The sequence below is a fragment of the Netta rufina genome (assembly GCF_964035555.1).
Source record: "Netta rufina genome assembly, chromosome: 29".
Lineage (NCBI taxonomy): Eukaryota > Metazoa > Chordata > Aves > Anseriformes > Anatidae > Netta > Netta rufina.
The window spans coordinates 1663830-1677286 of NC_140153.1; the positions used below are offsets into that span (position 1 = coordinate 1663830).

Consider the following 13457-nt stretch of genomic DNA (forward strand, 5'->3'; position numbering starts at 1 on the left):
CTGGGTAGCCTTGGTAGGGCTAAAGTTGCCCAGTGGTTTCCCAGCTTTCCCTTGGGTCTGTCTGTGTTACTTTTTTCTGGGCCTGCTCAGCAGTCTTTGGGCCCCGTGTTGACCCTGGTTGCTGTCACTGGACCTGACCCTGCAGTGTGGACTGTCTTGTCATCAGTCCTATGTCACCTGACCACCGAGCTAGACGCCTGGCTGAATCTGCCTTCCATCTCCTCATCTTCCTTGGTCAGGTGCTGTACAACGAGGGCCATTGCTGGTATAGCTGATGCCCTGTTGGCTGTGTGGCCTTGCTTGGCTCCTGGCTCCCATTGTGTAGGCAGCAGGTGGCTCGTACTGAGCTGTGACAGCACTCTTTGGGATAGATGTTTACTGTCATCATCAGGGTAGTACTGTGCACCTTCAAAGCTTTCCTCATCTTCCTAAATGAGGAATTTGGTCGGGCCTCTGTGATTTGACAGTTGCCTTTGTCTGCTGTCGTCCCAGCCTCATTGGGAAGGCGTTTTGTCCAGCCCTTGGGAAGACGGCCTGGCTGAGGGGCCTGAGCTGTGTATGCCTAGTATTCCTTGCTGGGCAGTCGTGCCCCCAAGAAACATGCTGCTGGTATGGCTTGGTGTCACCCCTTGGCACACGTCCCCAGGGAGGTGCTGATACCTGCTGCTGCCCAGGCTGCCCTCAACGGCACTCTCAGACCTCCCTGGTTTTTGGGCAGGGTTCTGTGTTGCACGGAAATATGGTCACATGTTTGCTGGTGTGTACTGTTCTGTCGGTATGTGGGGTCAAAGCAGAATCTGAGGCGTGGAGATGGGGAAGGAGGAAAGGAGCTGTGTTTGTTGTCCAGTATGGGGCTTTGTCTGCAGGAGACATCCCGGTTTAACAGGAGTGGGCAGCAGGAGCGAGTAGTAGAGAGAGAGCCATGTCCGTGTTTCTGAAAGAGGCCTGCTGTGGTGACAGGGGACCTCTAGTTGCTGGGGACAGAGGGGAGAGGAAAACCAGTCAGGCTTTTGTCACCTGAGAGCAAGGCTTGATCCCACAGAAGGGCTGAGGCTTGATGGCAGAGCAGCCATACTTGGAAATCTGGTGCCTAAGGCAGCCTGAGCAGGTTGATAGGTAAAGCAAAGGCTGTACCTGCTCTTTGCTGATGAGCCTGGCTGGCAGTCTGACCTTTAAGGGTGGGTTTGCATGGAAATGAGTACCCATGCATTTAGGACAAAGCCTGAAGGAAGCTGCAGGAGGGTGAGAGGCTGGCACCACTTGACAATTTGGCCATCTCCTTCTTTTTGCCTTCATCTTCTTCCTGTGCTTTTGTGTCACTTCCCCAGAAGCATTTTGGCCTGTAATCCCGTCACTTGAAAGGAGCCTGTGTGATGGAATGGGCATGTCCTGACCAGGAAAATGAAAAGGGGTCACTGCAGGGAACATAAGTCACCCATCTCTTCCATTGCGGTGTTTTGCATGCAAGATGAGTTTCTGGTATACACATTACATGCGCAAAAGGCACCTCTGGGCCTGGGGCAGTCTGGACTGGTATAAAAGCCTGTCCAACAGCAGGCTCCATCATCCTCTGCTCTTGCCTTCTCCTCCTTGGCGAACAAGGTGAGCTGCAAGTGCCTTCTCCTCACTGCCCTCATTCTCTTCTTCTCCCCTTGGCCTTCTGGCCTCGACCAAGTCTTTGCCTCCATGTAGCTCTTTGTGTGGTCCTTGCTCCTTGACGCTGCTCCCTCCATCACTGTTCTGCTTGCCAGTGAGGGGAGAGGTGAGAGGAGGTCTTGGACTGTCTTTGCAGGGGCCCTTGGGGACCTTGGCTCACAAGCCCCTCCCTGTCCTCATGTACCCTGTCCCTGCTCCCCAGACTATGCCTTCTGTCTTGGCCAGCAAACTGTCAGGCTGCTGCTGACATGCTGCGTGTGTTTCCCTGCCCTCTCTCCCAGGTGCGCCTCCATCCCGCAGCCATGTCCTGCTACGATCTGTGCCGTCCCTGTGGGCCAACCCCGCTTGCCAACAGCTGCAACGAGCCCTGTGTCCGGCAGTGCCAGGACTCCCGTGTGGTGATCCAGCCCTCTCCCGTGGTGGTGACCCTGCCCGGCCCCATCCTCAGCTCTTTCCCCCAGAACACCGCTGTGGGATCCACCACCTCAGCTGCCGTTGGCAGCATCCTGAGTGAGGAGGGAGTGCCCATCTCCTCCGGGGGCTTTGGCCTCTCTGGCTTTGGTGGCCGCTACAGTGGCAGAAGGTGCCTGCCCTGCTAAAGCCCACGAGGATGTCCAGTGAGCGCATCGACCAGGAAGCCCGAAGCCAGGTGCCGGACTGAGGACGGAGCTGCTGGCCAGAGTTTCCAGATGGGCTGAGCACCCTTGTGGCCTCCTGCAGAGCAGAGAGGGAAGCCAGGGTGCCAGCCTGCGCTGTCTGGAAACACGGCCAGCAGACAGCTTCTTCTTCTCGCGCTTTCTTCTCTTCCTCATGAGCCCTTGCTGTCTCTTGCTGTCCTGTGCCACAGGTTCATCTGGAAGCACATCAAGGGTTTCCTGTTTGTTCTCCCTCTTGCCATGCGAGGGAGGAAGATGTGCATCCCACTGTGGTGAAGGGGGTCTGACTGGCAGCTGTCCTTGTGGCAGCCTGGTCTGGATCCTTTCCTCCATGTGCTGCTTTGATTCCTTCTTCAGACTCATTAAAGTTTTTGCTTCAAATTAATCTCAGTCTCCTTATGTTTCTTTTCTATTGGGATGTTCAGTGAATCTCTTCAGTGAGAAATGTGATGTCTTGGATTGGAATAGCTTGAGAGGATATGGTCCTAATGTGGATCTCCTTCGTTCCTGTAGGAGATGAGTACCCTTAAAGAATTTGGTCTTTATAAGAGTGTAAGAGAGATGGAAGTAAGTCATATTGGCAAAGTGTGAAGTCTTAGAAGTGTGTCCGGGAACTCCCTCTCATTGAAATATCACCAACAGGAAGGATTTCCAACACTTCCTATTCTGCTGTGTAAGGCAGGAAATTATGAATGGGCGAAGCATGATTAAAAAAGAAAAGCCACGCACCTTTCTCCCAAGACCATATTTAATATGAGGGAGAGTCCAAACCCCAAGTCTAGAGGTGTCCTGCTTAGAAAGGTGATGCATAAGTGGATCGGAGTGACCATAATGTTTATGGGTTACACTAACGTTGATGACACCAAGACGAGTGGTACAGTTGATATCCCTGTTGGGAATGGATTTTAGCAGAAGTCACCCTGCCAGATGTGAGAACTGGGGCCATGTGAACTTCATGGAGTTCAGCAAGGGCACGTGCAAGTTCCTGCATCTGATTTGAGGAGATCCCCCATGTCAGTACAGGCTGGCTGTGGGCATGTAGATGTGGTGCTTTGGTACATGGTTTAGTGGTAGCCTTGGCAGTGCTAGGCTAAGAGTTGCACTTGATGATCTTAGAGGTCTTTTCCAACCTAAATGACTCTATGATTCTGTGAATTGACTGAGATTGGCCCTGCAGTGTAGGAGTCAGCAATATGTGCTTGTAGCCCAGAAACCCAATTACATCTTGGGCTGCATGAAAAGAAGTGTGTCCAGCAGGAAAAAGGGAGGTAATTGTCTCCATCTGCTGTGCTCTACTTCACCCAGAGTACCATATCCACTTCTGGGTTCCCTGGTACAAGAAAGACATGGACCTGTTAGAGCAGGTCTAGCAGAGGCCTTGAAAATGACCTGGGAGCTGGAGTACCTCTGCTCTAAAGGCAGGCTGAGAGAGTTGGGCTTTTTGAGCCTGGAGAGGAGAAGGCTCCAGGGAAACCTTTTTGCAGCCTTTAAATATCTAAAGTTGTCTTGTAAGAAAGATGGATAAAGACTTTTTACCAGGCACAGCAGTGACAGGACAAGGGAAAACAGTTTTAAATGGAAAGACGGTAAGTTGAGAGGGGATCTAACAAAGAAAGTTTTCACAGTGAAGGTTGTTACACACTGGAAGAGGTTGTGCAGAGAAGCTGAGGATGCCTCAGCATTGAGAATGTTCAAAGTGAGGTTGAATGGAATATGAGTAACCGGATCTGGCAGATGTTCCTGCCCAAGGCAGAAGGTTGAACTAGATGATCTTTAAAGGTCCCTTCCAAACTAAGCCATTCCCTAACTTAAGATTTTATTATAGCATCAGGGGGAACAATTGATGATGCTGGTCCTCCCATGTGGAAGTCCAGGTGATGCTTCAGGGTTAGGAGGAAACCTACCCCAAACATCAGGACAAGTGTTGAAGCAAGGCCCCAAAGGGCAAGAGGCTGGCATTCCCCGACGAGGTTGCACACTCCTCATCACTGGCTGCATCATCTGCTTGTGCTGACGTGTCATGTCTCCTGGAAAAAAATATTTTGGCCTCTAATCCTGTGACTTGAAAGAAGACTCCATGGTGGAATGGGCATGTCTTAAGCAAGGAAATGAAAAGGGAGCGTTGCAGGGAACAGAAACAAGACACCCATTCCTTTAATTGTAGTGTTTTACATACAAATGGGCTTGCTATAACACATGCTGCATACGTGGTGTGCCACTGGGCCTGAGGCTGTCTGAGCCAGTTTAAAAACCCATCCAACAGCAGGCTCCATCATCCACTGCTCTTGCCTTCTCCTCCTTGGTGAACAAGGTGAGCTGCAAGTGCCTTCTCCTCACTCCTCTCATTCTCTTCTTCTCCCCTTGGCCTTCTGGCCTTGACAGAGTCTTTGCCTCCATGTAGCTTTGGTGTGTGTCTTGCTCCTTGATGCTGCTCTCTCCATCACTGTTCTGCTTGCCACTGAGGGGAGAGGTGGGAGGAGGTCTTGGACTTTCTTTGCAGGGGCCCTTGGAAACCCAAGTTCCCAAGCCCCTCTCTGTCCTCATACACCATTTCCCTGTTCCCCAGACTGTGCCTTCTGTCTTGGCCAGCAGGCTGTCAGGCTGCTGCTGACATGCTGCGTGTGCTTTGCCTGCCCCCTCTCCCAGGTTCGCCTCCATCCCGCAGCCATGTCCTGCTACGATCTGTGCCGTCCCTGTGGGCCAACCCCGCTTGCCAACAGCTGCAACGAGCCCTGTGTCCGGCAGTGCCAGGACTCCCGTGTGGTGATCCAGCCCTCTCCCGTGGTGGTGACCCTGCCCGGCCCCATCCTCAGCTCCTTCCCCCAGAACACCGCTGTGGGATCCACCACCTCAGCTGCCGTTGGCAGCATCCTGAGTTCTGAAGGAGTGCCCATCTCCTCCGGGGGCTTTGGCCTCTCTGGCTTTGGTGGCCGCTACAGTGGCAGGAGGTGCCTGCCCTGCTAAAGCCCACGAGGATGTCCAGTGAGCGCATCGACCAGGAAGCCCGAAGCCAGGTGCTGGACTGAGGACGGAGCTGCTGGCCAGAGTTTCCAGATGGGCTGGGCACCCTCGTGGCCTCCTGCAGAGCAGAGAGGGAAGCCAGGGTGCCAGCCTGCGTTGTCTGGAAACACGGCCAGCAGACAGCTTCTTCTTCTTGTGCTTTCTTTTTTTCATCATGAGTCCTTCTTGTCTCCTGCTTTCCTGTGCCATGGGTTCATCTGGAAGCAAGTCAAGAGTGTCCTGTTTCTTCTTCCTGCCATCTTCTCAGGGAGGAAGATGTGCATGCTGTTGTGGTGAAGTAGGGTCTTGCATGACAGCTGTCCTTGTGTCAGACTTGGCCGGATCCCTTCCATTGTGAGTTGCTGTGATTCCTTCTTCAGACTCATTAAAGTTTTTGCTTCAAATTAATCTGAGTCTCCTTATGTTCCTTTTCTATTGGGATGTTCAGTGAATCTCTCCAGTGAGAAATGTGATGTCTTGGATTGGAAAAGCATGAGAGAATATGGTCCTAATGTGGATCTCCTTCGTTCCTGTAGGAGATGAGTACCCTTAAAGAATTTGGTCTTTATAAGAGTCTAAGAGAGGTGGACAGATTTGTACTGACAAAGTCTTAGAATCATAGAATTAAAGAACTGGGTTTGAAAGGGACCTTAATATATCTTTGGGTCCAACCCCCTTGCGAAAGCAGGTTCCTTAGAGCAGTTTGCCCAAGTAGGTATCCAGACTGGTCTTTAGTGTCTTCAAAGAAGGAGAGTCCACAACCTTCCTGTGCAGCCTGTTCCAGTGCTCTGTTGCTGTCACTGTGAAGAAGTTCTTTTGCATGTTGGTGCGGAACTTCCTGTGATCCATTTTGTGGACACTGCCCCTTGTCCTGTCCCCACAAACCACTGAAAAGAGGTTGGCCATATCCCTCTGTCTCCTACACTTAAGGTATTTATAAACATGAATAAGATCCCCTCTCAGTCTTCTTTTCTCAAGGCTGAACAGACCCAGGTCTGTCAGCCTTTCCTCATAGGTGAGATGCTCCTTGCCCCCTGAGGATGGTGACCCTGCCCGGCCCCATCCTCAGCTCTTTCCCCCAGAACACCACTGTGGGATCCACCACCTCAGCTGCCGTTGGCAGCATCCTGAGTGAGTAGGGAGTGCCCATCTCCTCCGGGGGCTTTGGCCTCTCTGGCTTTGGTGGCCGCTACTATGGCAGAAGGTGCCTGCCCTGCTAAAGCCCACGAGGACATCCAGTGAGCGCATCGACCAGGAAGCCCGAAGCCAGGTGCCGGACTGAGGACGGAGCTGCTGGCCAGAGTTTCCAGATGGGCTGAGCACCCTCGTGGCCTCCTGCAGAGCAGAGAGGGAAGCCAGGGTGCCAGCCTGCGCTGTCTGGAAACACGGCCAGCAGACAGCTTCTTCTTCTTGCTCTTTCTTCTCTTCAGCATGAGTCCTTGTTGTCTCCTGCTTTCCTGTGCCATGAGTTCATCTGGAAGCAAGTCAAGAGCATCATCTTTGTTCTTCCTCTCACCATGTGAGGGCGGGAGATGTGCATTCTGTTTTGGTAAAGTGGGGTTTGTCTGACAGCTGTCCATGTGTCAGCTTGGACCTGATCCCTTCCTCCAAGTGCTGTTTCGATTCTTTGTTCAGATTCATTAAGGGTTACACTGCAATGTAGTCTGAGCCTCCTTATTTTCCTTTTTTATTGGGATGTCCAATGAAGCTGTCCAGGGAGAAATGTGATGTCTTAGGGTGGAAACGTGTGGGCGGATATGGTCCTAATATGAGCTCCTCCTTGCAAGTTGGATTTGACTAGTCTTGAGGCATATATCCATTTGTGGAGAGGTGGAGTGGTGTATGTTGTAAAACATAACGAAGTATGCTTGTGCAGGCCAGTGAACAACTGGATGATGCTCTGATGGTGGATTACCACTCTAAAGATATTGTTTTGCTCATGCTTCCTCCAAGCACACCTGTGAAAGCCTCAAAGATGAGAGAGTCCCAAAGAAGTCAAAGGGACAATGAGCATCTAGGACAGCAATATAAATTGATATCTAAGCCCTGCTTTGATCTTGTGCTGTGGATGTGTATACTGCCTAGGGGAGTGAGAGGGAAACATGGAGGATGTTTTCTGTCCTCTAGGGAGAAAATCAGAGTATGTGATATGTCCGGAAAACCTTGCATAGGGCAGGAATGGAGCAGAACAAGTATGATCTCCCCTGGTAGAAATGTCCTGTGGTGAAAAGTGTTATGTCTTTCAGGGTATTACGTGTGCATCCCTGTGTCCTGAAGCCAAGTGGGTCTGGAGAAGCCCTGCAGAACCCCTCCAAAAATCCCATTCTGATGCTGTGCAGGCTAGGCTGTGCCTGGGTTGGTCCCAAGCCAATGATTGCTTTGTCCCTCCACCCTGGCCTCAGGCTGGGGAGACCGAGGTTGTGGTAGACCAACAGCTCTGTTCTCAGTCCCCCCTTCCCACACGCTTGTCCTGCGCAGGCAGTGCTGTGCTCCTGCCACTCTGATCCTGCCTCAGGCAGAGTTAGGGGCACGTCTGGTGCCCTTGCTCATCTGGCTGCCCTTGTGAGGACTCCCAGAGCATGCGTGCTGCTGAGCCGGGTGGGTGGGGTGTCCTGGGGAAATCCTACCAAATATGTGCTTGTGCCTGCTGTGCTGTCAGTCTGGACAGCCAGAGCGCAAAGACATGGGCAGGCAGAGTGACGTGTACCGATTACTCAGCATGTACTTTTGTTATTGAAGCTCTCCAGTAGAAAGTCTTGGGACAGCAGCAGCCTTCATTCCCAATTTTTGGAATTAAGATGTATAAAGCAGGAAGGTATGAAGGAAAGAAGTACGATTACAAGAGAAGAGCCAGGCACATTTCTCCCAAAAGCAATAGTTAATTTGACGGGGAGTCAAAAAACAAGACTAGAGGAGCCCTGCCTAGAAAAGTAATGTTTAACTCAAGATAGGGCATATTATAAAGGGGAGCAATTGTTGTGGCCAGACTTTGAACGTAGAAGTCCATCCTGGTGCTTCAGGGATGGGAGGAGAACAGCCTCAATCATCAAGATAAATACTAACACAATGCCCCAGAGACTAAGAGGCTGGCATCCCCTGGAGTGCTAGGACACTCTTCATCACTGGTGGTACCATTCTTGTGCTGACGTGTCCTTTTTCAGACATTTTGGCCTCTAATCTTGTCACTTGAAAGGAGCCTGCCTGATTGAATAAGCATGCCCTAAAAAGGGACATAAAAAGGAAGTATTGCAGGTAACATAAACAAGACAATTTCTGTAATTGTGATGTTTTGCATGGAAGATGAGCTTCTGGTAAACACATTACAATTGCAAAGGATGCTTTGTACCTGGAGCGTTCTTGTCCCGGTATAAAAACACATCCAACAGAAGGCTCCATCATCCACTTTTCTTACCTTTTCTTCCTTGGTGAACAAGGTGAGCTGCAAGTACCTTCTCTGCACTTCCCTCATTCTCTTCTTCTCCCCTTGGCCTTCTGGCCTCGACCGAGGCTTTGCCTCTGTGTAGTTTCAGTATGGGCCTTGTCCCTTGAGGCTGCTCACTATTCCGCTTGTCACTGCGGTGGTAGCTTGGAGAAGGTCTTGGGCTATTTTTGCAGAGGCCCTTGGGCCCCTCCCTGTCCTCATACACCATTTCCCTGCTCCCCAGACTATGTCTTCTGTCTTGGCCAGCAGGCTGTCAGGCTGTTGCTGACACGCTGCATGTGCTTTCCCTACCCTCTCTCCTAGGTGCGCCTCCATCCCGCAGCCATGTCCTGCTACGATCTGTGCCGTCCCTGTGGGCCAACCCCACTTGCCAACAGCTGCAACGAGCCCTGTGTCCGGCAGTGCCAGGACTCCCGTGTGGTGATCCAGCCCTCTCCCGTGGTGGTGACCCTGCCCGGCCCCATCCTCAGCTCCTTCCCCCAGAACACCGCTGTGGGATCCACCACCTCAGCTGCCGTTGGCAGCATCCTGAGTGAGGAGGGAGTGCCCATCTCCTCCGGGGGCTGTGGCCTCTCTGGCTTTGGTGGCCGCTACAGTGGCAGGAGGTGCCTGCCCTGCTAAAGCCCACGAGGATGTCCAGTGAGCGCATCGACCAGGAAGCCCGAAGCCAGGTGCCGGACTGAGGACGGAGCTGCTGGCCAGAGTTTCCAGATGGGCTGAGCACCCTCGTGGCCTCCTGCAGAGCAGAGAGGGAAGCCAGGGTGCCAGCCTGCGCTGTCTGGAAACACAGCCAGCAGACAGCTTCTTCTTGTTGCTCTTTCTTCTCTTCAGCATGAGTCCTTGTTGTCTCCTGCTGTCCTGTGCCATGAGTTCATCTGGAAGCAAGTCAAGAGCATCATCTTTGTTCTTCCTCTCACCATGTGAGGGAGGAAGAAGTGCTTCCCATTGTGGTGAAGGGGGTCTGACTGGCAGCTGTCCTTGTGGCAGCCTGGACTGGATTTCTTCGACCACGAGCTGCTTTGATTGCTTCTTGAGACTCATTAAAGTTTATGCTGCATTGTAATCTGTGTCTCCTCATGATACTTCCCTTTTGAGATTCTCAGCCACGCTCTCTAGAGGGAACTGGGATAACGTAGAATCTAAAGTTGTGGTTAGCCCCCACATCCTCTGTGTGCCTACAGTCCTGTTTCTGAAGCACTGAACCAGTCCCGCAGGGCTGCGCAGGTGCTGCTTGTATGTTTGCCAGACAATTCTGCAGCATTCAAGTGAGGGATTTTGGCGAGTCCCTGTCTCACCCTTGCCTACGAGAGCAAGGAGAGGAAGAAACCCTCCTGGATGAAGCTGTTGTGCCTTCCTGACCTTCTGCCCCAAAATGCAAGAGAGCCAACATCAGGGAGGGAAGCAACATGGCTTGAGAGTGGCTGTTTGGTCCAACTACACCGCGCTCTGGTGATTGCTCCTGCCACAGGGGAAACAAGGGAAAACAAGCTCCATAGCCCTTCTTCCCTTATGCTCTAGTCCTCCACAGGAGATGCTTTTGTCTGTGTTACCCACTCCTGCTTGAGGCAGAGTGAGGGGCACCTCTCATGCTATCCCCTGTGCTGGGGAAATCCTATGATGCCTTACATCACAGCTAAAGGCCTGCATTCTCTGACCAACCACTGGTATGAGGCAAAGCCCTCAGCCTTGCTGTGCAGGAAGACTCTCAGGAAACATGCTCCTTGTCAACATTCCTGAGCCACCTCGAGCTGACAGCAGGAGCAAAGTGCAGTGAAAAGCTGATACCAGGGAGGGAAGGCAACAACTGCAGCAGGCAATCAGGGAGCGCAGGGTGCTGCAAGGCATTGCAGCTTTTTTGGGCAGACCCTGAGGTGTGAGACATGTTTTTCCTTGGAAAATTAATTGAAGCTTCCTTCCTTTCTTCTTTTGGGGTAGATGCAGCTGGTGTCCTATGTCCCAAGTGCACAGGAGATTTCTTCCTCATGCATATGAGTTGTCTGAGTGCAGCAGAGGCCCAATGGCCCTCATCAGGCTCACCTGGAGCCTCCCACCACACCCTCTTCCCATTGACCCTGGTGCTATAGTTAAGTTTTGTCCTGAGCCTTTGGCCCCCCCTTCAGATCCGGGTCATCAGTGTGGGTTGCCTGCTCTGTTGCAGATTTGCTTTTGCCTGCCCCTGGGTAGCCTTGGTAGGGCTAAAGTTGCCCAGTGGTTTCCCAGCTTTCCCTTGGGTCTGTCTGTGTTACTTTTTTCTGGGCCTGCTCAGCAGTCTTTGGGCCCCGTGTTGACCCTGGTTGCTGTCACTGGACCTGACCCTGCAGTGTGGACTGTCTTGTCATCAGTCCTATGTCACCTGACCACCGAGCTAGATGCCTGGCTGAATCTGCCTTCCATCTCCTCATCTTCCTTGGTCAGGTGCTGTACAACGAGGGCCATTGCTGGTATAGCTGATGCCCTGTTGGCTGTGTGGCCTTGCTTGGCTCCTGGCTCCCATTGTGTAGGCAGCAGGTGGCTCGTACTGAGCTGTGACAGCACTCTTTGGGATAGATGTTTACTGTCATCATCAGGGTAGTACTGTGCACCTTCAAAGCTTTCCTCATCTTCCTAAATGAGGAATTTGGTCGGGCCTCTGTGATTTGACAGTTGCCTTTGTCTGCTGTCGTCCCAGCCTCATTGGGAAGGCGTTTTGTCCAGCCCTTGGGAAGACGGCCTGGCTGAGGGGCCTGAGCTGTGTATGCCTAGTATTCCTTGCTGGGCAGTCGTGCCCCCAAGAAACATGCTGCTGGTATGGCTTGGTGTCACCCCTTGGCACACGTCCCCAGGGAGGTGCTGATACCTGCTGCTGCCCAGGCTGCCCTCAACGGCACTCTCAGACCTCCCTGGTTTTTGGGCAGGGTTCTGTGTTGCACGGAAATATGGTCACATGTTTGCTGGTGTGTACTGTTCTGTCGGTATGTGGGGTCAAAGCAGAATCTGAGGCGTGGAGATGGGGAAGGAGGAAAGGAGCTGTGTTTGTTGTCCAGTATGGGGCTTTGTCTGCAGGAGACATCCCGGTTTAACAGGAGTGGGCAGCAGGAGCGAGTAGTAGAGAGAGAGCCATGTCCGTGTTTCTGAAAGAGGCCTGCTGTGGTGACAGGGGACCTCTAGTTGCTGGGGACAGAGGGGAGAGGAAAACCAGTCAGGCTTTTGTCACCTGAGAGCAAGGCTTGATCCCACAGAAGGGCTGAGGCTTGATGGCAGAGCAGCCATACTTGGAAATCTGGTGCCTAAGGCAGCCTGAGCAGGTTGATAGGTAAAGCAAAGGCTGTACCTGCTCTTTGCTGATGAGCCTGGCTGGCAGTCTGACCTTTAAGGGTGGGTTTGCATGGAAATGAGTACCCATGCATTTAGGACAAAGCCTGAAGGAAGCTGCAGGAGGGTGAGAGGCTGGCACCACTTGACAATTTGGCCATCTCCTTCTTTTTGCCTTCATCTTCTTCCTGTGCTTTTGTGTCACTTCCCCAGAAGCATTTTGGCCTGTAATCCCGTCACTTGAAAGGAGCCTGTGTGATGGAATGGGCATGTCCTGACCAGGAAAATGAAAAGGGGTCACTGCAGGGAACATAAGACACCCATTTGTTTAATTGTGGTGTTTTGCATACTTGAAGGTCCTGTTGGTAAACACATTAGAAGTGCAAATGGTGCCTCTATGCCTGGGGCAGTCTGGACTGGTATAAAAGCCTGTCCAACAGCAGGCTCCATCATCCACTGCTCTTGCCTTCTCCTCCTTGGCGAACAAGGTGAGCTGCAAGTGCCTTCTCCTCACTGCCCTCATTCTCTTCTTCTCCCCTTGGCCTTCTGGCCTCGACCAAGTCTTTGCCTCCATGTAGCTCTTTGTGTGGTCCTTGCTCCTTGACGCTGCTCCCTCCATCACCGTTCTGCTTGCCAGTGAGGGGGGGGTGGGAGAAGGTCTTGGGCTGTCTTTGCAGAGAACCTTGGGCACCCAGTTCCCCAATCCTCTCTATGTCCTCATGCAACCTCTCTCTGCTCCCCATACTATGTCTTCCATTGTCCAGCAAACTGACAGGCTGCTGCTGACATGTGGTGTGTGTTTTCCCTGCCCTCTCTCCCAGGTGCGCCTCCATCCCGCAGCCATGTCCTGCTACGATCTGTGCCGTCCCTGTGGGCCAACCCCACTTGCCAACAGCTGCAACGAGCCCTGTGTCCGGCAGTGCCAGGACTCCCGTGTGGTGATCCAGCCCTCTCCTGTGGTGGTGACCCTGCCCGGCCCCATCCTCAGCTCCTTCCCCCAGAACACTGCTGTGGGATCTTCAGCATCTGCTGCCGTTGGCAGCATCCTGAGTGAGGAGGGAGTGCCCATCTCCTCCGGGGGCTTTGGTCTCTCTGGCTTTGGTGGCCGCTACAGTGGCAGGAGGTGCCTGCCCTGCTAAAGCCCACGAGGATGTCCAGTGAGCGCATCGACCAGGAAGCCCGAAGCCAGGTGCCGGACTGAGGACGGAGCTGCTGGCCAGAGTTTCCAGATGGGCTGAGCACCCTCGTGGCCTCCTGCAGAGCAGAGAGGGAAGCCAGGGTGCCAGCCTGTGCTGTCTGGAAACATGGCAAATACCTTAATCTTTTAATAACTGCTTCTGATTACTTCTGTTGCATTTTTACTTTGCGTTGTGTAATCCTCTCTTTATGAATAAGTTGAGGGTACTTAATGC

At 52.5% G+C, this 13457-nt stretch overlaps 4 protein-coding genes across 4 annotated transcripts; all 4 read left to right on the plus strand.

The window, feature by feature from the left end:
* Positions 1-1958: 1958 nt before the first annotated feature.
* LOC311219780 (feather beta keratin-like) lies at positions 1959-2255 on the plus strand (the record flags this gene model as incomplete). The annotated part of the gene is made up of 1 exon (XM_084303060.1): positions 1959-2255. One exon carries the CDS (start codon positions 1959-1961, stop codon positions 2253-2255), a length of 297 nt encoding a protein of 98 aa, XP_084159186.1.
* A 2724-nt stretch (positions 2256-4979) lies between these two features.
* LOC311219771 (feather beta keratin-like) lies at positions 4980-5276 on the plus strand (the record flags this gene model as incomplete). Its single annotated transcript, XM_084303051.1, has 1 exon — positions 4980-5276. The coding sequence occupies one exon, from the start codon at positions 4980-4982 to the stop codon at positions 5274-5276; it is 297 nt and encodes a 98-aa protein (XP_084159177.1).
* Positions 5277-9078: 3802 nt separating this feature from the next.
* On the plus strand, positions 9079-9375 carry LOC311219783 (feather beta keratin-like; the record flags this gene model as incomplete). The annotated part of the gene is made up of 1 exon (XM_084303063.1): positions 9079-9375. One exon carries the CDS (start codon positions 9079-9081, stop codon positions 9373-9375), a length of 297 nt encoding a protein of 98 aa, XP_084159189.1.
* A 3512-nt stretch (positions 9376-12887) lies between these two features.
* On the plus strand, positions 12888-13184 carry LOC311219769 (feather keratin 1-like; the record flags this gene model as incomplete). The annotated part of the gene is made up of 1 exon (XM_084303049.1): positions 12888-13184. The coding sequence occupies one exon, from the start codon at positions 12888-12890 to the stop codon at positions 13182-13184; it is 297 nt and encodes a 98-aa protein (XP_084159175.1).
* Positions 13185-13457: the final 273 nt, after the last annotated feature.